Source organism: Seriola aureovittata, chromosome 6 (genome assembly GCF_021018895.1).
Source record: "Seriola aureovittata isolate HTS-2021-v1 ecotype China chromosome 6, ASM2101889v1, whole genome shotgun sequence".
Classification (NCBI taxonomy): domain Eukaryota; kingdom Metazoa; phylum Chordata; class Actinopteri; order Carangiformes; family Carangidae; genus Seriola; species Seriola aureovittata.
Window position 1 is genome coordinate 15,048,615 of NC_079369.1, and position 15,755 is coordinate 15,064,369.

Sequence of the window (15,755 nt, forward strand, 5' to 3'; positions counted from 1 at the left end):
CAGCAGAGTACTACTATTATTGATTATCACTAGATTCTTTGGTTGGTGTATTACTTTGATCTAGTTGATTTGAGCAGGGTGAGTGAGTTGATCTGTGATGCAGTGCGCTACGAGTGGGAATGTAATATCAACCAGCTACAGGAAATAACCCCAAAAGGCAAACATCTATTGGCAATAAAAAACAGGGGTTCCCGTGTGAAAGTTAGCGTTACGTCAAGCATAACAAAAAGAAGCCAAAAACACACTCTAGTGCTCATATTCAGCAAATCACACTAAGATACAGAAAACAGTGATAAACAGAGTAGGAGAATCTGTCCAAACTTGTTTTTCCATTATAGTTTTGACCAAAAAACACATAACATGTGGTCATGATCAGAACAGATTACAACAGTCACTATATTTATGATTTTGATCAACAAATTGTTAAAAATGATTACAGGCTTTCTAGAAAAAAATGCTCATAGTGTCAATTAAACAGACACGGGTAAACCTGCTTTTGGCTGGCAGTTTATATTCATTTCCCACTGTGTTGGCAACGGATAGATATGTGATCTGCTCCAATTTCATAATCACTGGTACATGTGAAACACTGTAGTGAGTCATGGTTTTTAGGGATTACAGAGGTAAATTGTCCAATTACACCACATACTACAGTGTACCGGTTGTTTTTTCATATATTTTTAAACACAGACACACCCACCTATTTCATCAAAGTGTGAGCCAGATGCACACTGTCTATATTCAAGTCTTATTCAAGGCAATCTGCTGGGGGATATAATAGGGACAAAGCCGTGGACAAACCGGCAACTTTCCACTCACAGGATAGCCTTTGTAGCTGCCAGTTCACACAGTAGAACAAATGAACAATTAACCGATGTTTTTCAAGGGTGGTACTCACTTTGTCGAGCTTGGATTCCAACTCACACACATCCCCCTCCACTTCCTCTATGGTGGCTCTGTGGGGACAGAAAAAAACCCAAATGAAATCAAGTGTAACCATGACTCAATACTATCAACCTCTCTGACACTGAGAGGCCTTCATATGCTACAGGGATAAAAGACACACTGCAGGGGAATCATTATGTAAAGAACGTACTCTGTGCCAATATGATTTACCATACATGCTACATTATTACCATTTTTCCATTCGCCCGCGGTCCCATGTCCACCACATACAGACTAATCAGATAAGAATGTTTTAAATAAAACTAAATACATCTGCTTTTTCTATATCACACTTCCTCAATTCTGACCTTCAAGGGAAGCAATAAACAGCACATGCATATACTGCATATCATAAGAGTAGCACAATTATTACTGACATTAATCTTGATTATTACTTGATTATCTCGGTTTGTTTGTTTGTCAGCAGGAATACAGAAAAATTGCTGAACCGGTTTGCATCAAATTTGGTGGAGGGACGGGGCATGGGCCAAGGACGAACCCATTTTTTTTTTTTAGCTCTTTCCTGAACTTTGCAAGAAGCTATTCTAGTCAAACAAGATATTTTTGATCACGCTCCATGATAATGAGAAAGATATTTGCCTGCGTATAGCATCTTTTATGAACATCTTTACCATTTTTAAATACAGGAGGTACTTAAAGTTAAACATAACAATTCAGCTTCACCAACATGCCCATATTGTACAATTATAGCCTCTGAAAACTACAACTGTAATACATGTTAATATGTACTTGTGAAGTACTGACACAAGCCCACGCAACACACACTCCATTAGAGGCAGCCAAACTGAGAGCTGCCATTTTGGGTAATGCCACAGGGCTGGAGTCAGGTCTGGCACTGTGCCCTTAAAAATGTGACAAAGCACAGCTCGGTTCTCCACAGGATCATCGAGCTTCACAGTGCCACGACCGAGGAGGAAGAGGCACAGGCTTGGTAAACTAATCTCTACTCATCTATGTGATAAATTAGACCGTTTAACATGTTATTGTAGCCTACCTTTCCAATCTAGGAAAGGTAGATAAGTAGCTGATGAAAATACTGTAAACTTAAGAGGGAGCAAAGACAAATGCACCACCACTAATGTTATATGGAGTCATTTCTTCATTTTGCACTGTACAAAGACGTATGAGCAGAAAAGATAAAACTCGCCTATGCACTTAACCACCACAACACCTTGTGTTCTACACTCCCACTGGACACAGGAATGAGCCAATAAAGTCTGAGCTGATGCAGCGCAGTGTTAGGACTGATCATTAGGGTTGAACGATATGCAAAAAAAAAAGCTTTTGCATTTTGAATTTCATTATCACTTCCATTTTTACTGAATATAAAAATGATGATGTGATTTTTGCTGCTGTCTGTAACAAACAAACATGTTCCCTTTATTGTGGAGAAACTGATCTGCAGGCCAGGGCATCTCAGTAGCAACACAATGCTTCATATTTAATGGTATGTTGTGACACATTTTACCGTTATCAAAAAATTGCAGATCCTGTGATGTGGTTATTGCACTTTGCCATACTGAGATTTTGATACATTTTCGATTAATTGTTGAGCCCCACTGGTCATGTCCTATTTGTGAAAAGCATCGTTAACCGCAGCAACAGGCACCATGTGGAGATTAATAATGGACAACGAAGCCAGGAAAGAAAATGTTTGTTGGACTTGCACATTATAAAAAATGACTGATGATACAAGAGCAGAGAAAAAGTAGTGCTTATGTCATTCAGCTCATTTGCGACTTTCAGATGTTTTTGTTCCACATTTAAAACAGTTCAGCACTAATAATCTGGGAAAAGTTTACACAATAGGAGCACTGGAAGAGGGGTAGATCTACTCTCTATCCCTTCCCATTTGTTTTGGGTAAAACTAATTATCAGTATATTAGGCTTGTTAAACTAAAGCTTGAACATACATGTCATTTTTTCCATTCAAGGGAAAACTGACAAGCTACAGCAGCACTGTGAGTGTGACATAGTGCGTCATGTGTCAGCATAAAGCAAAGGGATTAAGAAAGACACCCCGCAGTAGCAGTGGATGGCAGTCCCCAAACCCCCTCCAGCTGTTTGTTCTTCCGTATGGTATCACACTGACAGCTGCCAACATCTGGTCACTGTCAGGGAAAAACAAGAGGCTGATTGAGTTAGTCGTGTGTTTACAATAAGGGATGTTGGGATGAGGAATTCACATAAACATGTAGAGAAATCTTTTACCGCATATATAAGATAAACTGCACAGATTTATAGACCATAGCTAGATGTTCTAACTAAAGACTTATGTCCCTCTCAATTAAATAGAAATTTAAATTGAGACGATTCAACAATTATTTTATAATTTTAACAGAAATAATATTTTGAGGTCACTCACATTCCTTTAACAAAATGTACAAGGCTGAACACTTAGTCATAAAATTTGATCTCTGTTCTGTTCTTACTCCACCTACGGTAAACATACCTAAATAATTCTGTGTGTTTATGAACACGTTCCTTGTGAATGGGGGCAGCTTGCTTCTACTGTAAAATCTACACATTCATTGCATTTGTCCTAGTTACATAAGATTTTACAGTTGTGCTTCATCAGCAAGATACAACGCTGACCTAAATGCAACCTTTAAGCCTTTAAATTCTCTCCTGCAACAGAAAACAAGCAATTTAATTGAGTAAAAGGTACTATAGGTCCTCTAGGCTTAGGAACTGCACTCTGCAATCTCAAGCAACAGAAGGCTGCGAAGAATATGCCCTTCTCAAGCCCATGACTACGTCACCAAAGTGCTCCACAGCTGAACCTGAGCTCAAAACTAGCTGGCTAGTTAATTCTCACCATGGTTAGTTGCAGGTTATACTACCAGAAGGAGGATATAACCTGGTGTTGCAACTAAGTCTAATGGATTACAAAAGCATGCACGGACATCAACTCCATAAATCAGCAAGTTGAATTATGTGGATGCCAAAACCACACTGTTGAGCGTGCAGAAACTAACATGGGCCTAATTCAGCCAAATATGTTAAGTGCCAGCCTCTTAGTGTCAAACCTGCCTGAAGGATGTATTGTATAGCAAAAGAAACTTGACTAATTTTGTGAGCTTCTGCTAATACATACCAACCTAAACTTTAATGAACTGACATCAACTTAATTGATTTGGTTTATGTTCTGTATTTTATAATTCAAAAATTCCCGGTCTAAGATGAAGGCTTGCAACATTGGAACAGCTGAGCCCTTGTACTGTTCGTTTTTATGAGATTTTGTAAGCAACCCAAACAAAGCAGAATGAACTAAAGCCTTAAGTAGACGAGGAGGGCAGAAACGGGGTCAAAAGCAATTAAGAGCTTGGTTCTCTCACACAGACATTAACCCTGGTCAAAAGCTAAAGAGTATTTTTCAAGCCCTGTTTGCCTTTGTCAGTTGCTACAGGCAAAGTCCATTTCTTTGATGACTGCTCTGCTGAAAGGCTCTAGTGTCTGGCTTCAAGAGCATTTGGATTTCTGTTCTTGTATTTTTCTATATTTATACACCGGGCATTTTGGTGGTACACAGTGACTACAAGAGTTGTGAGTACAAACCAAAATCACTAGCTGACAAACATTACCAGCAACCAGGAGGAAGGGCTGAAGCCTTCATGTAGCAGCATGTGCTCGATTACTCTTCCCTTGAAGATTTGGGTGTGATCATGAGAAAAAAAAACATAAGGGGTAAAGGTAATTACACTGATATCATATATGCACAGAACCCATCTAAAGAAAAGCTCTCTGATCATTGCTTCTGAGCAATTGAAGCATGGGGAATGCTAATTCTTCTATGAATAATCATCTTATTATTTGAAATACATACTGTAAGCAAATCTGTAGGATCTTAAAACAAGGAACACACTTTAACTGATAATAAAAAAAACTATGAGGCATGCCCACTTGATTTCAATGACATTTGGTAATTTGGAGGTATTTTTCTTTCAATCAAAAATACCTGTCACCCTGTCCTTGATAAAAGCACCTGACCCAACCTGCTTCAATGTAGCTGCTCTGGGGCAAATAGCAGAACACCTGCTGTGGTTGCTGCTCTCAGATATAAAATGTGCTTAAATGAGTGAATAAAACACGGGGTGGCTGGGAAAAGGTCAGGCACATTCAGACATCTTTCCCTGGAAAGATAACGGTGTAGAAGCCTCGGAAACCTAACTCAATCCTTTCAGTCAGCCAGTCACTCTCACGCTGTTCAAGCAACCACAATAACATGACTACTTCCTTCTATTCTCGAAATTTGAGTCTGCAGAGTGAACTTGTGAAAGTGCTGACAGAGGATAAGAAAAGGAGGGGCCCTGGCAAAATGAAAATCTGGGCCATCGCCTCACAGCTCTGACCTTGGAGCATGTCCAGCCTGCCTGAGTCTAGATAATGAGCAGAAGAAGAAAGAGGGGGAGAATGAGAGAAACAGACTTAACACACACACGCGCACTTTTTCACAGGAAGAAATGAGGTGATGAAAACATGGCACTCATACAGGACAAAAATACATTGCAATCAGAAGACAATTAGAGGGAACTACAGAGAAACACCGGCAGTACTCAACCTAGTGATTCAACTGATATACTGCTGCTGAAGCCACACTCTTTCCATAACTGGCCTGTACCCAGCTGGTTTTATGGATGGTTCCCAAATGGGGCCCAAGGATTTTGGCAGGGTTGTGACATTACACAGAATTCATAGTTCTATACATACTTCCCATCTGGTGTCACAATTCTTATATTTCTTTTAATCTATTTTGACATGTAAACACTTCAGCGAAAGTTGTTAGATCATGAATCACCTAGAATTTGAAAGAATAAGGATAGCAACCCTTATTATGTGAACGCTGTTAACTGAACTCCCATATGTGCATGTGTTTCTGGAAGCAGTGGCACTTGTGGAAATAAAGCCCTTAAGCCTGTGCACTTTGGGCCCACACTCTACCCCCTGAGTTACTCAGGACTACAGCCATGGCAATGTCACATAAGGTTGTTCATACATGGTTTGATTCTATTCATAATATGTGGCCTATCTGCTCTCTATTTATCTTCATTCTTGATTAAAAAGTTCAACTACTAAGTGAGCTTGTTGGGATTCTGCAGGTCAAACTCTTTGTTTGCTCTTGCTTCAGTATTTACACTACAAGGTCCTTTAGTCATTGCACAATGGAGCTCATATAAAAATGGAAATCACATGGTTTACACAAACAACGTTTAAATCTCTTAATCCAAAGTTCTCAAAAGATGATAATGAAGAGTGAAAGCTAGAGAACAGAGCTTTGTTGTCAGTTTCTCAATAGCTGTAAGATGGGTGCAACAAAATGCTTGGATAGATTTTAGCACAAAATATAGCACCTACATAATCTGTGAAGATACAGTTGATACAACAGTAATCAGCGCTTAACTGTGTTGCATTGAAATTAATTTTTGGTCAGCAGTTTAGAAAACTAGAGTAAGACTTGATAATTATATCACTGAAAATTTTCAGAGTGAAGAAATCAGTGTGCTGATGGCCATGAGAAATCATTTTCATGTTCTCTGACAGTGAGGACCGAGATTATCTGAACACTCCCAGACAACTGAAAACTAGAAAATAAGAGGTTTAGGCGACTCATGTTTCCAAAACTTTAAGAAAACCAATTTCTTCTACTTGCACTAAACAAAGCAGAGTGAATAGGGGGCCTGTTTTCCTACAACACTCAGACACTTCCAGATTCTCAATATAATGATACAATGTTATCTTGGACTATGACGTCCATGAGATTGCATCTCTGAACAGCCGACATGGTGCGATACAATAGACTAGATACGGATAAACATACAGCCTAGATGATGCAGGTATTTTGCCAAACATCTGATATGTGGCTCCTACAAACTAAAAAGAAGTAGCAGCTGCCGCCAAAGCAGACAAGCAAATGGATTTATGTGGAGAGGATGTAATCTCTGGACAATCTCATTGCACTGAACCTCTGTCCATTAGACCAAACAGCAGTCATAATACGCCATTTTGGCCCCGCTTTCAATTCAGGCGTTTTGTAACAGAATCATTACTGCACTTTGGTTTGAAACATGGAATGGAGCCACGAATCCTGGGAGCATTAAGATGTAATAAACATACAAATCAACCCATTAATTTAGTGCTGCAAATATTGGTTAACTTAGTAATCATTAATTAACTGGCAACTATTTTGATAATCAATTGATTGTTTCAGTTATTTTTCAAACTAAAATATTAAATATTCTTGTTTCAGCTTTTCAATTGAGTGATTTGCTGCTTTTCTTTGTCGTATACAAATTGGGTTGTGGACATGGATATTTTGCAAACTAAATGATTCATCAAGAAAATATTTGGCAGATTAATCAATAATGAAAATATTTTTAGTTACAGCCCTATTTCAAATTGTTCCTTCTGTCCAGCCAACAGTCCAACTTTCAGAAATACCCAATCTCTTATCATAAAGGACTAATGAAACCAGCAAATTAAACATGTTGATTCTTTTTTTGTTGACTTAATCAATTAATTGTTTCAGCTATAATCTCATATGTGTGTCACTGAATCTTGCTTTTTGAGGTTCCAGCTCCTAACAGAGTAACTGTCAAAGAAAACTCTATTAACCTCCTAGGACCTGGCGTCCACATATGTGGACCTCACATTTTGGGTTCTCTAGCCCACAATACTAACTTTTTCTCAACAAGGGCCTGGTGACCACATATGAGGATATTATACTGCCACTCAGTAATCGAAATTTAAAACTAATGTCCTCATATGTGGACATCATTTTTCTCAGGTCCCAATCAGCCTATATAGCAAAGAATAGAGCTTGGGTCTTAGGAGGTTAAGCAAGTAAAGCAGCTTCAAGTACAGTTGCTGTGACTACACAGTGTTTGGTTTTACTCATTCAGCGGCAAAGATAAATTACATCCACCTCATTTGTTAACCTTTACAGCAAAGAGAGGACTCTCCCTCTGGGACAAAGCTGAGCTGGTAGTAAATTCCAGCAGAGAAGTAAAAGGAAACAGCAACATGTGATTACTAGCTTTTTCACTACATGAAACCATATAAATTAGGGAACTAAGACATCCTGGTTTGAGTGCTGTTTGGGTGTGAGGGTGAAGTTAGTCCTAAATAAAGAGAGACGTGTGGTATGAACCAGACTACAGCTCATGAAGAACAGAAAAAAAACCCGCCTTGTAAACCACATCAGTGAGGGAATGTTTGGGTCATAGTTCTCTTTAAGTTGACCAAGATCACGCACAGGACACTGGTCCACAGACAGAGGTCCGCAGTACTGAACGTCTGGAAGAAAAGCTAAATGCTTGGATTATATGGGTCTGTGGTTCTACCACAGAGGGTCTTTGCAATTCATATTTATGTATCAAATTGTCATGACATCACACTCCCACCATGTATACCTTATTTTTTTATACCTGTAAGCGAGCACTCGGTCAACAGCCACAAGCTAGACTACACTAACTTCCCACTGAAATTTTCAACTCTAAAATTTACTGATCTCGGGATATCTTAATGAGCCATCCAATCAGTTCTAGATATACGGAGTGACACAGTATTCCCATTATTCATAAACCTGCTAGTTGATTAATTTCACTCCATTTGGGGAGATTTGATTTGAATGTACATTTCTCAAAAAAAATCAATTTGCATTCACCAAGATTCAGTAAAAAACTAGAACTGCACCTAATGTTTTGATTATTTTTCATATAATTATCATAATAATATAAAGTGCTGATATTATTTTAAATGTCACGAAATAGAAAAAATTGCCTATCACTATTTCTCCAAGAGAGCATCTTGAAATTACTTTTCATGTTCAAACAAGAGTCGAAAGAAAACTTTTAGAGGGCCATTTGTACGCGAGTTCAGCACACTACAGCAGCTTAAACCACCTTACTTTGTTGTTTTCTTTTGTTTTGCTTTGGCTTGACGGGTAGAAACGGCACCAACACTTACACGGTTGCCAGGGTATCCCCTTAAATCTGTGCACTTGTGTTATTGTAGTTACTTGGAGTAAACATCCAAATAAAATTGTGGTATTTTCGTAGCGGGTGACTAAAATTCTAACACTGCCAACATCTACCCGTCATAAACAACAGAACCAGTCAAAGGTCTGTTACTCAGAACTGTGACTACAGAGTAATATCTTCTATAAAAACGGAGAAACTTTATTCTTTTGCAGTGATTCACCAACCGTAATCCAAAACAAAAAGTATAACCTCACTGCCTCTGTGTGGGTGTTGGCAGAAGGCCAGCAGGCTGTGCGCACTCTGCAGTGGTTGAGCACGTTTGTCATTCGCGCTGCCGACACAATGGATGCCCCTGTGGGGCCTGTGGCACAGACCTTGGCACTTCAAAGACATAAGCTCACACTCAAACAACACCTGCTCTTCACATATTTTCCCCTTTCCTCCACGTTGGGAGATATTTTCTGATGCAGATGTTCTACACTTGGTGGATTGGCTGGTTTGACTGAAAATCTGTTTCCATTGTCAAGATCTGACCTGCTATCTATTAGGAATGCCTACAGGGTTGTAATGATGCTTAACAGTGCTGTTGTCTTTCTTTTACGTGATGCTTAACTAAATATCTTAGGGTTATGGACTGTTGTCATCACTTTGGGCTTCAGAAAATTTTAATGGGCAAACTTGTTCATTAAATAATCAAGAAAATTTTGGCAGATTAGTGATGAGAGTGATTTTAGCCCCGCTCCAAAACAGTCATTTAATGTTGAACATCTCCCAGAACTGACTCCAATCCAGTATTTACATTTTCCCGCATAATACAGCTTCAAACTCCCAACTTAACCCAAACCAGGCTAAATTCAAAATGACTATAACTAATCCAATTTACATATGACAGTTAAATCGCTTTGCTCTTACAACTTTCCTTTGATGTTCTCTAATTATATTTTGTATCGTGTCCAGCTGTGTGTTGTCATTAATTCTTCCCTTCTGATCTTTTGCTGTGTCTTAATATTTAGATGGTGGTTGTTTTGATGTTTATTGTCTAATGCCTGCCATTAAAGCCTGACATTAGGAATTTAAAAGGTTTACTCCACTGTTACTGAAATGACGGTGGTGGTCAAGACAAACAACTGAACAGTGTGAATCTGTTACTGAGGATGGAAATGTGAAGAATGGGGTGAGCCTCAGTGCTGTGACGTAGATCCTGTAATTGTTAGAGAGCGGAGCAGTGGTGATGGGGGGCGGGGGGGTCCCGCTGTGGTAAAACCCACCATTAGACGCACGAGCTGCAACAACATCAACAAGATGAGGTCATTACTTAAAGATAAACACTTACGCAGGCTTTGGGAAATTCTGCCTGGGGTTTTGATGAATTAGTATTTTTCAGTATCTGCAGAAAAACCTGAGGAGTGATTGTGATTGACTGCTAGAGATTCCTCCTATTTGAAAAACAGATCTGAGAATTTCTGTTATGTGCTTGAAAAATAACTTGAATGATTAACAGATCATCAAAATAGTTGAAGATTAATTTTCTGACGGTCAACTAATTGCTTATAACTGACATGTTTCAGCTCTAACTTCAACATAACAATAAACTACATTTTCAGAGCAGTGTTAGTCCTCACATTTCATTAGCTGTGCATTTCCTTTCTTAATAACCATTAAAAGGAAATGGATTGCAGTGCAATTAAATCAAACTGCAACAACCCCAGCATGCTAACAAGCCTGCAGGATTCCCACGGGAAACTAATCGGGGTGTATCGCAGTATGAGCACTGCTCATCAGGCCCTTGGCTGTGTATTAGCAGAGACTGTCAGTGATCTGCTGGCGCTACAGCTGCTGTCAGTGACTCAGGGGAAACTACAGCAGGGGCTGTTGGATGAATGACTTCATATCATGGCGCTCAGCCAAGCTCACAATCAGCAAAACCAATCAGGGGCCAGCGATCATGTAATAATGATTAAGATTAGAATTAAGACATAACTGTTGCTGCTAATTACAGAAATTAGCTCAATTCTGGGCAGTTCATGTTGATTATAGGTATAAAAATATATCTCTATTTCTTTTGACATTTTGTTTTTTTAATCTCTTGATGTTACACTTTCTTGCATGCCCTATTTAAAACCGGATATCATCGCATCTCAGCTCCGCAGATGTTCAAACTTTCGGGCAATTGGATAGAAAATAGGTCAAACAAATCTCAAACGGTCTTTATTATTGCTCTTAAACTACCAATACAACCATGACATTGCTAATTTAATATGAAAAATATACTGCAGATATTAGCCTCCATTGGGACCTTGCAGGATAGAAAGACATATAAAATATGTAGCAACATTTGTTCTTAAATACATGTGGGGAGAAAAGCCACAGTCCTCTGAAGGGAATTTTCAACTTTCATAGTTGAAGAGAAGCCAGAAAAGCTCTCGAGGCTGAGTCTAATGTCTACTCTCAAGTGGAAAACTAGGCTAGTAGGGTTTACTGCCAAAAATACATAATTTTTGCACTAGTGCATCGCTCCTCCAGGCTGAAAGCATGGTTTATGACCAAAGACAGCTTCCCAACTAAAATGAGGATGAGAGCAAAAAATAAATAAAAAATGTGGGGTGTGCCAAATTACCACTTGAAAACAACCCTGTCCACATTTGGGGGCTCCATATTCTCTGGCACAGAGTTGAAAGCAAACACCAAAATGGAAACAGATGTTGAGCGAGTGAGAGCTGCTCCATGCTGGTGTATATTCTATGTTTTCATCCATTCTCTCTGTCTTTCCCGCTCTGTCTTCCTCTCTGGCTAAACATAATGAGTGGGGGTTGGAAAAATGACAGTAAAGCGATGGTGGTCGAAGTGGAAAACTGTGCTGTGAAAAGCTCAGATCAGTCCCAACCCTTCAGGATGAACCCACAGCAGACTTAAAAGCCAGGAAACATTGACAGATGACCCTCCCAAAGAGCAAAGGTCACTAATAATAATAATAGATAGAGATGGGGCTTTGTGCTTAATTGTGACACCTAGCAGCAGAGGATCATGGGAAGTGGCTTCTAGTCAGACTAAAGTGATTAAACAGAGATCGGAGAGTGCTCATAATATTGATATTCAGATGGTGCACAGGTCTAATGCTTGATGTCCATAAAACTACAGGACTGAGCAAAACACTGACAAAAATATCACACACCAGTATTGTGGTTGCTTTTCCAAATTGTACATTTTGTGCTATAAGGGTGCTAGCAGTATTTATGTCTCTCATTAATTTTCAGTTCATACAACAGGCAGAAAATAGTTGATGGGTGAGATAGGTAGACATTAAGAACAGAAAGGAGAGGAAAAGGGACTTCAGTAATAAAGGCCAAAGTTGTTATAATAACAATAATCTGACAAGCACATTTCATGTTTGTGGCTGCACATATGCTTTTTACACAGTTTTCATTCATTCAAACTAATTTGACCTTCTATTCTGGTTGGATGGGTGGAACTATGTTATAGATCGATAGATAGATAGATACTTTATTTTATTTATCACCTAGGGGAAATTTAAATTATGTGAGGTCAACAAGCTTTCTAAACCAACAAGAATGATGTGCCAGAGTCCCCAGAAGAGGTCTAATTAGGTAAAATAAGTGAAAACACCTGTGTGAGTAATGCTGGGTGTTATGACATTTCTGCAATATTGTTGCAGAAATGAATTATCTGACTAAGTCATCCAGCCGACAGTGCTGGTGTTGACGTTTAGAAGTCTCCCGAATTCAATAAAGTCTTTAGAGCTGGCTGTTGGTCATTTACTCTTTATTTATCAATAATCAGAAATGACACCCCATACATAAATGACCGACTTTCAACCTGGAAGAGATATCTTTTGAAGTCTATGGGAAAATGGTTTCATTTGCGGCCTGAAAGTCAGTGGTTAAAGGTTTCAGTTGCAGTACAACAATGCTTGTTCACCACAACCTCTGTCTGAGGTCCAGCTGAAGTAGTTTCCTCTTTGTTTGTTACTGACACAGACAACTTCAAAGTTTCTGCAATGACCCAGGGCTCTCCGTTATCTACAATCAATCAAAAGTCAGTGTATGTATGATGACGGTGATGATGGAAAGGAGGAAAGACAGAAACTTAGAAGACCCAATGATGAATATGATAATGAAAATAAACGTCAGTTGCAGCAACAACAAGGACATAATAGACCAATTATATTGTTCAGCTAAATTTACTTTTATACATTCTATAACAATAATGTCCTTATACCCCGGCCTTCTTGGTAACAGACATGGATGTTTATCACCACAGTACTGAACCAGCCATCTTCAAGTAACACAGCTGACTGGAAAGTTTTCCTTTATTCAAAGTCCTGAATGTGCTCCTAAAGGAAATGCTCTGATTTTTAAAAAAACATGCTCCATTCTTCTGAAAACAACTTTCTAACATCTGTTCCTCGTTTTTGTGAGAGAGGATGTTACAGCAGCAGCAGCAGAGGGAGCGTGGGCTGAGGGAGGAAGGAGGGAGGCGCTTTATCAAATCTCTGGAAAACGCAAATTGAGTGAGGAGGAAGTTGAGAGCAAACATCTCATTTTACACAACTTTAAGGGCTGGACGGACTGGGAAAAAAAAGAGGTTGTGAGTGATGATGTCAGAAGTGACATGGCTGCCAGGAATACATCACATGAACACCCACCACCTGACAAAACTGCTGAAGAGCTCATTTACACTTTGGAGTGGATCCAGCCATTACTCAGAGGTTCTAAGCTAAGCTAAACACTTAGCAACTATTTTTATAATCAACTGATGGTAGAAGCATTTATACCCATAGTTCATTGATTTCAACTTCTCCAACATGAATGTTTTTCACATTTAAAAAGACAAAAAAATGTTATGGTGGTAAAGGTTTTGGTGGACTGTTGGTTGGACAAAGGAGTTGAAATAATTGGTCAATGAATCAATTAGTCGATTGACTGAAAAGTGATCTGTAACATTTCTGATGATAAATTAATCATGTCATTTATTTTTTGAAGCAAAAACAGTGGAACAATGTGAAAAAAGAATTTCCTGCTTTTTGTTGCCATATCTCATGGTAAACTGAGTATTTCGGACTTTTGAGAAATTAAAACAAAGATGTGATGAGCATTTTCTTTTTTTAAAACCATTTTTTACATTAAATCAAAACATTAATTGACAAATCAATCAATAATAAAAAAACAACCATTGGTTGCAGCCCTATTGGACAATACAAACATGTCAACTTGTGCTTTGAAATTACAATGGCCATTATTTACCATTTTATAGCTCAAACAATTAATTGATTGATTGAGAGAATAGCTGACAGACTAATTGACATGAAAACCGTTAGCTGCAGTCCTGAGAGGTGCTCCCGTCAACTAAATGAATACCGGTAGGTGACACACTTTGTAGTGACTTTGTAGACTGCTTTGCAATTTTTTGGATGAACCGTCTACTGTGGCTGGTGGGAGACAAGTAGTTCCCTGTCCTGCCAATAGATCACCAGCAAGAGTAAATCATTCCAGATATGTAATATAGTGCAGTTTGAGGTATATAACACAATAAAATGTATTGGGGAGTTGGGGAATTTGACAGAGCCACTGGATCTGCATCAGGGCGTTAATTGTCCAACAGTCCTGTATGCTTGAAATGTTAAACAATGGCCAGTGAAGGGTACTTCCCGCATTCATATTTAATATATTTCCATGTTTACATAATTTATACACAGAAAAAAGGGCGCTGGTACAGCCTGATAATGCACATATGCGCTCACCACACTGGTCAGTGAGTTTATGTTTGGTTTCCTAACCCCATCAGGCAGCCTCCCGACTGGCCCCAGCTTTCTTACAGACAAAAATAGAAAAGTAGCAGGCAGCAAACAGCTAGCTAGTTACTGCTGATTAGCTTAAAGCAGCTAGCTGGATACTTCTTCCCTGTGATAAATGAATAACTAAAGGGGGACAAAAGCCAGGCTGTCAGCACTCACCTGAAACGTGGGGAGTCCTTCAAACACTCCTCGAAATCCACAGTTATCTTCATTTTGCCGCAGTGACTGACCGAGCAGACTTGCTCTCTCTCTCTCTCTCTCTCTATCTCTTTGATTAAAGACAATAATCCAGGCTGAGTCTTTCTGGCTAATTAGCTTGTTTGCTAACGTTTCTGTGCCTCGGTCCGACCAGCTGGCTCCACTCTGTCACTGCTCTGCTAGCCAGCTAGCCTCAGAGGCCAGCAGCTACGAGTGAAAAGTCTCGGCAGTGCAACCATAAACGACCTTATGCTGAATGTAAAAGTGCCCAAAAAACGCTCTAAACAAACTGTTTCAGACGCAGCGGTCAGCGGTGAAAGCAAGAGTGTCGTCCGGGAGCTGGTTAGGTCATAACAACCAGTGGGAGAAGAGCTTTTTCTTCACCGCACGTACTACAGATACAGAGATCGTCTATGCCGGGAGGAGGGGTCACCATCCAGCGCGCATGTGCCCCGCTTCTGTGGGTTTATGGAAATGATGTGTCACTTACAAAACCAGCTTAAAAACAAAACGTGTACGACCCTCTGATAAAGCTTGCGATTTTTGGATCACACATATCGTCCATTTGCATTACTATGGAAACGTGTATTGTCCAGAATTACTTATTATGACAGGAATTATTGCTTCAATTTTATTTGATTTATTTATTCTGTCCAAGTTTTATATTCCTAAATTCAAATTTACATTTAAAAGGCCAAATGTCTCTGAGCTGACTGTCAAAACAATACATCTAATCTGAAGCTGAATGTTGTAACAAAAAAACTGAGACAACATATTACACATGTAAGCTTTACAAGGTT

At 39.1% G+C, this 15,755-nt stretch overlaps 1 protein-coding gene across 3 annotated transcripts in view; it reads right to left on the bottom strand.

Annotated features, from left to right (window-relative positions):
* Positions 1-15,363, bottom strand: part of LOC130170562 (arf-GAP with coiled-coil, ANK repeat and PH domain-containing protein 2-like) — a 51,470-nt gene extending 36,107 nt beyond the window's left edge. The window contains exons 1-2 of one of the 3 annotated variants that reach the window (XM_056377994.1): positions 14,917-15,363; positions 899-956 (exon numbers count right to left, since the gene is read on the bottom strand). In XM_056377994.1, coding sequence (XP_056233969.1) covers positions 899-956; positions 14,917-14,969 — 111 coding nt within the window. In that variant the 5' untranslated portion in view covers positions 14,970-15,363. The remainder of the gene's footprint in view (positions 1-898; positions 957-14,916) is intronic. The other 2 variants (XM_056377995.1, XM_056377996.1) reach the window with 2 other exon arrangements.
* Between the last annotated feature and the right edge of the window lie 392 nt (positions 15,364-15,755).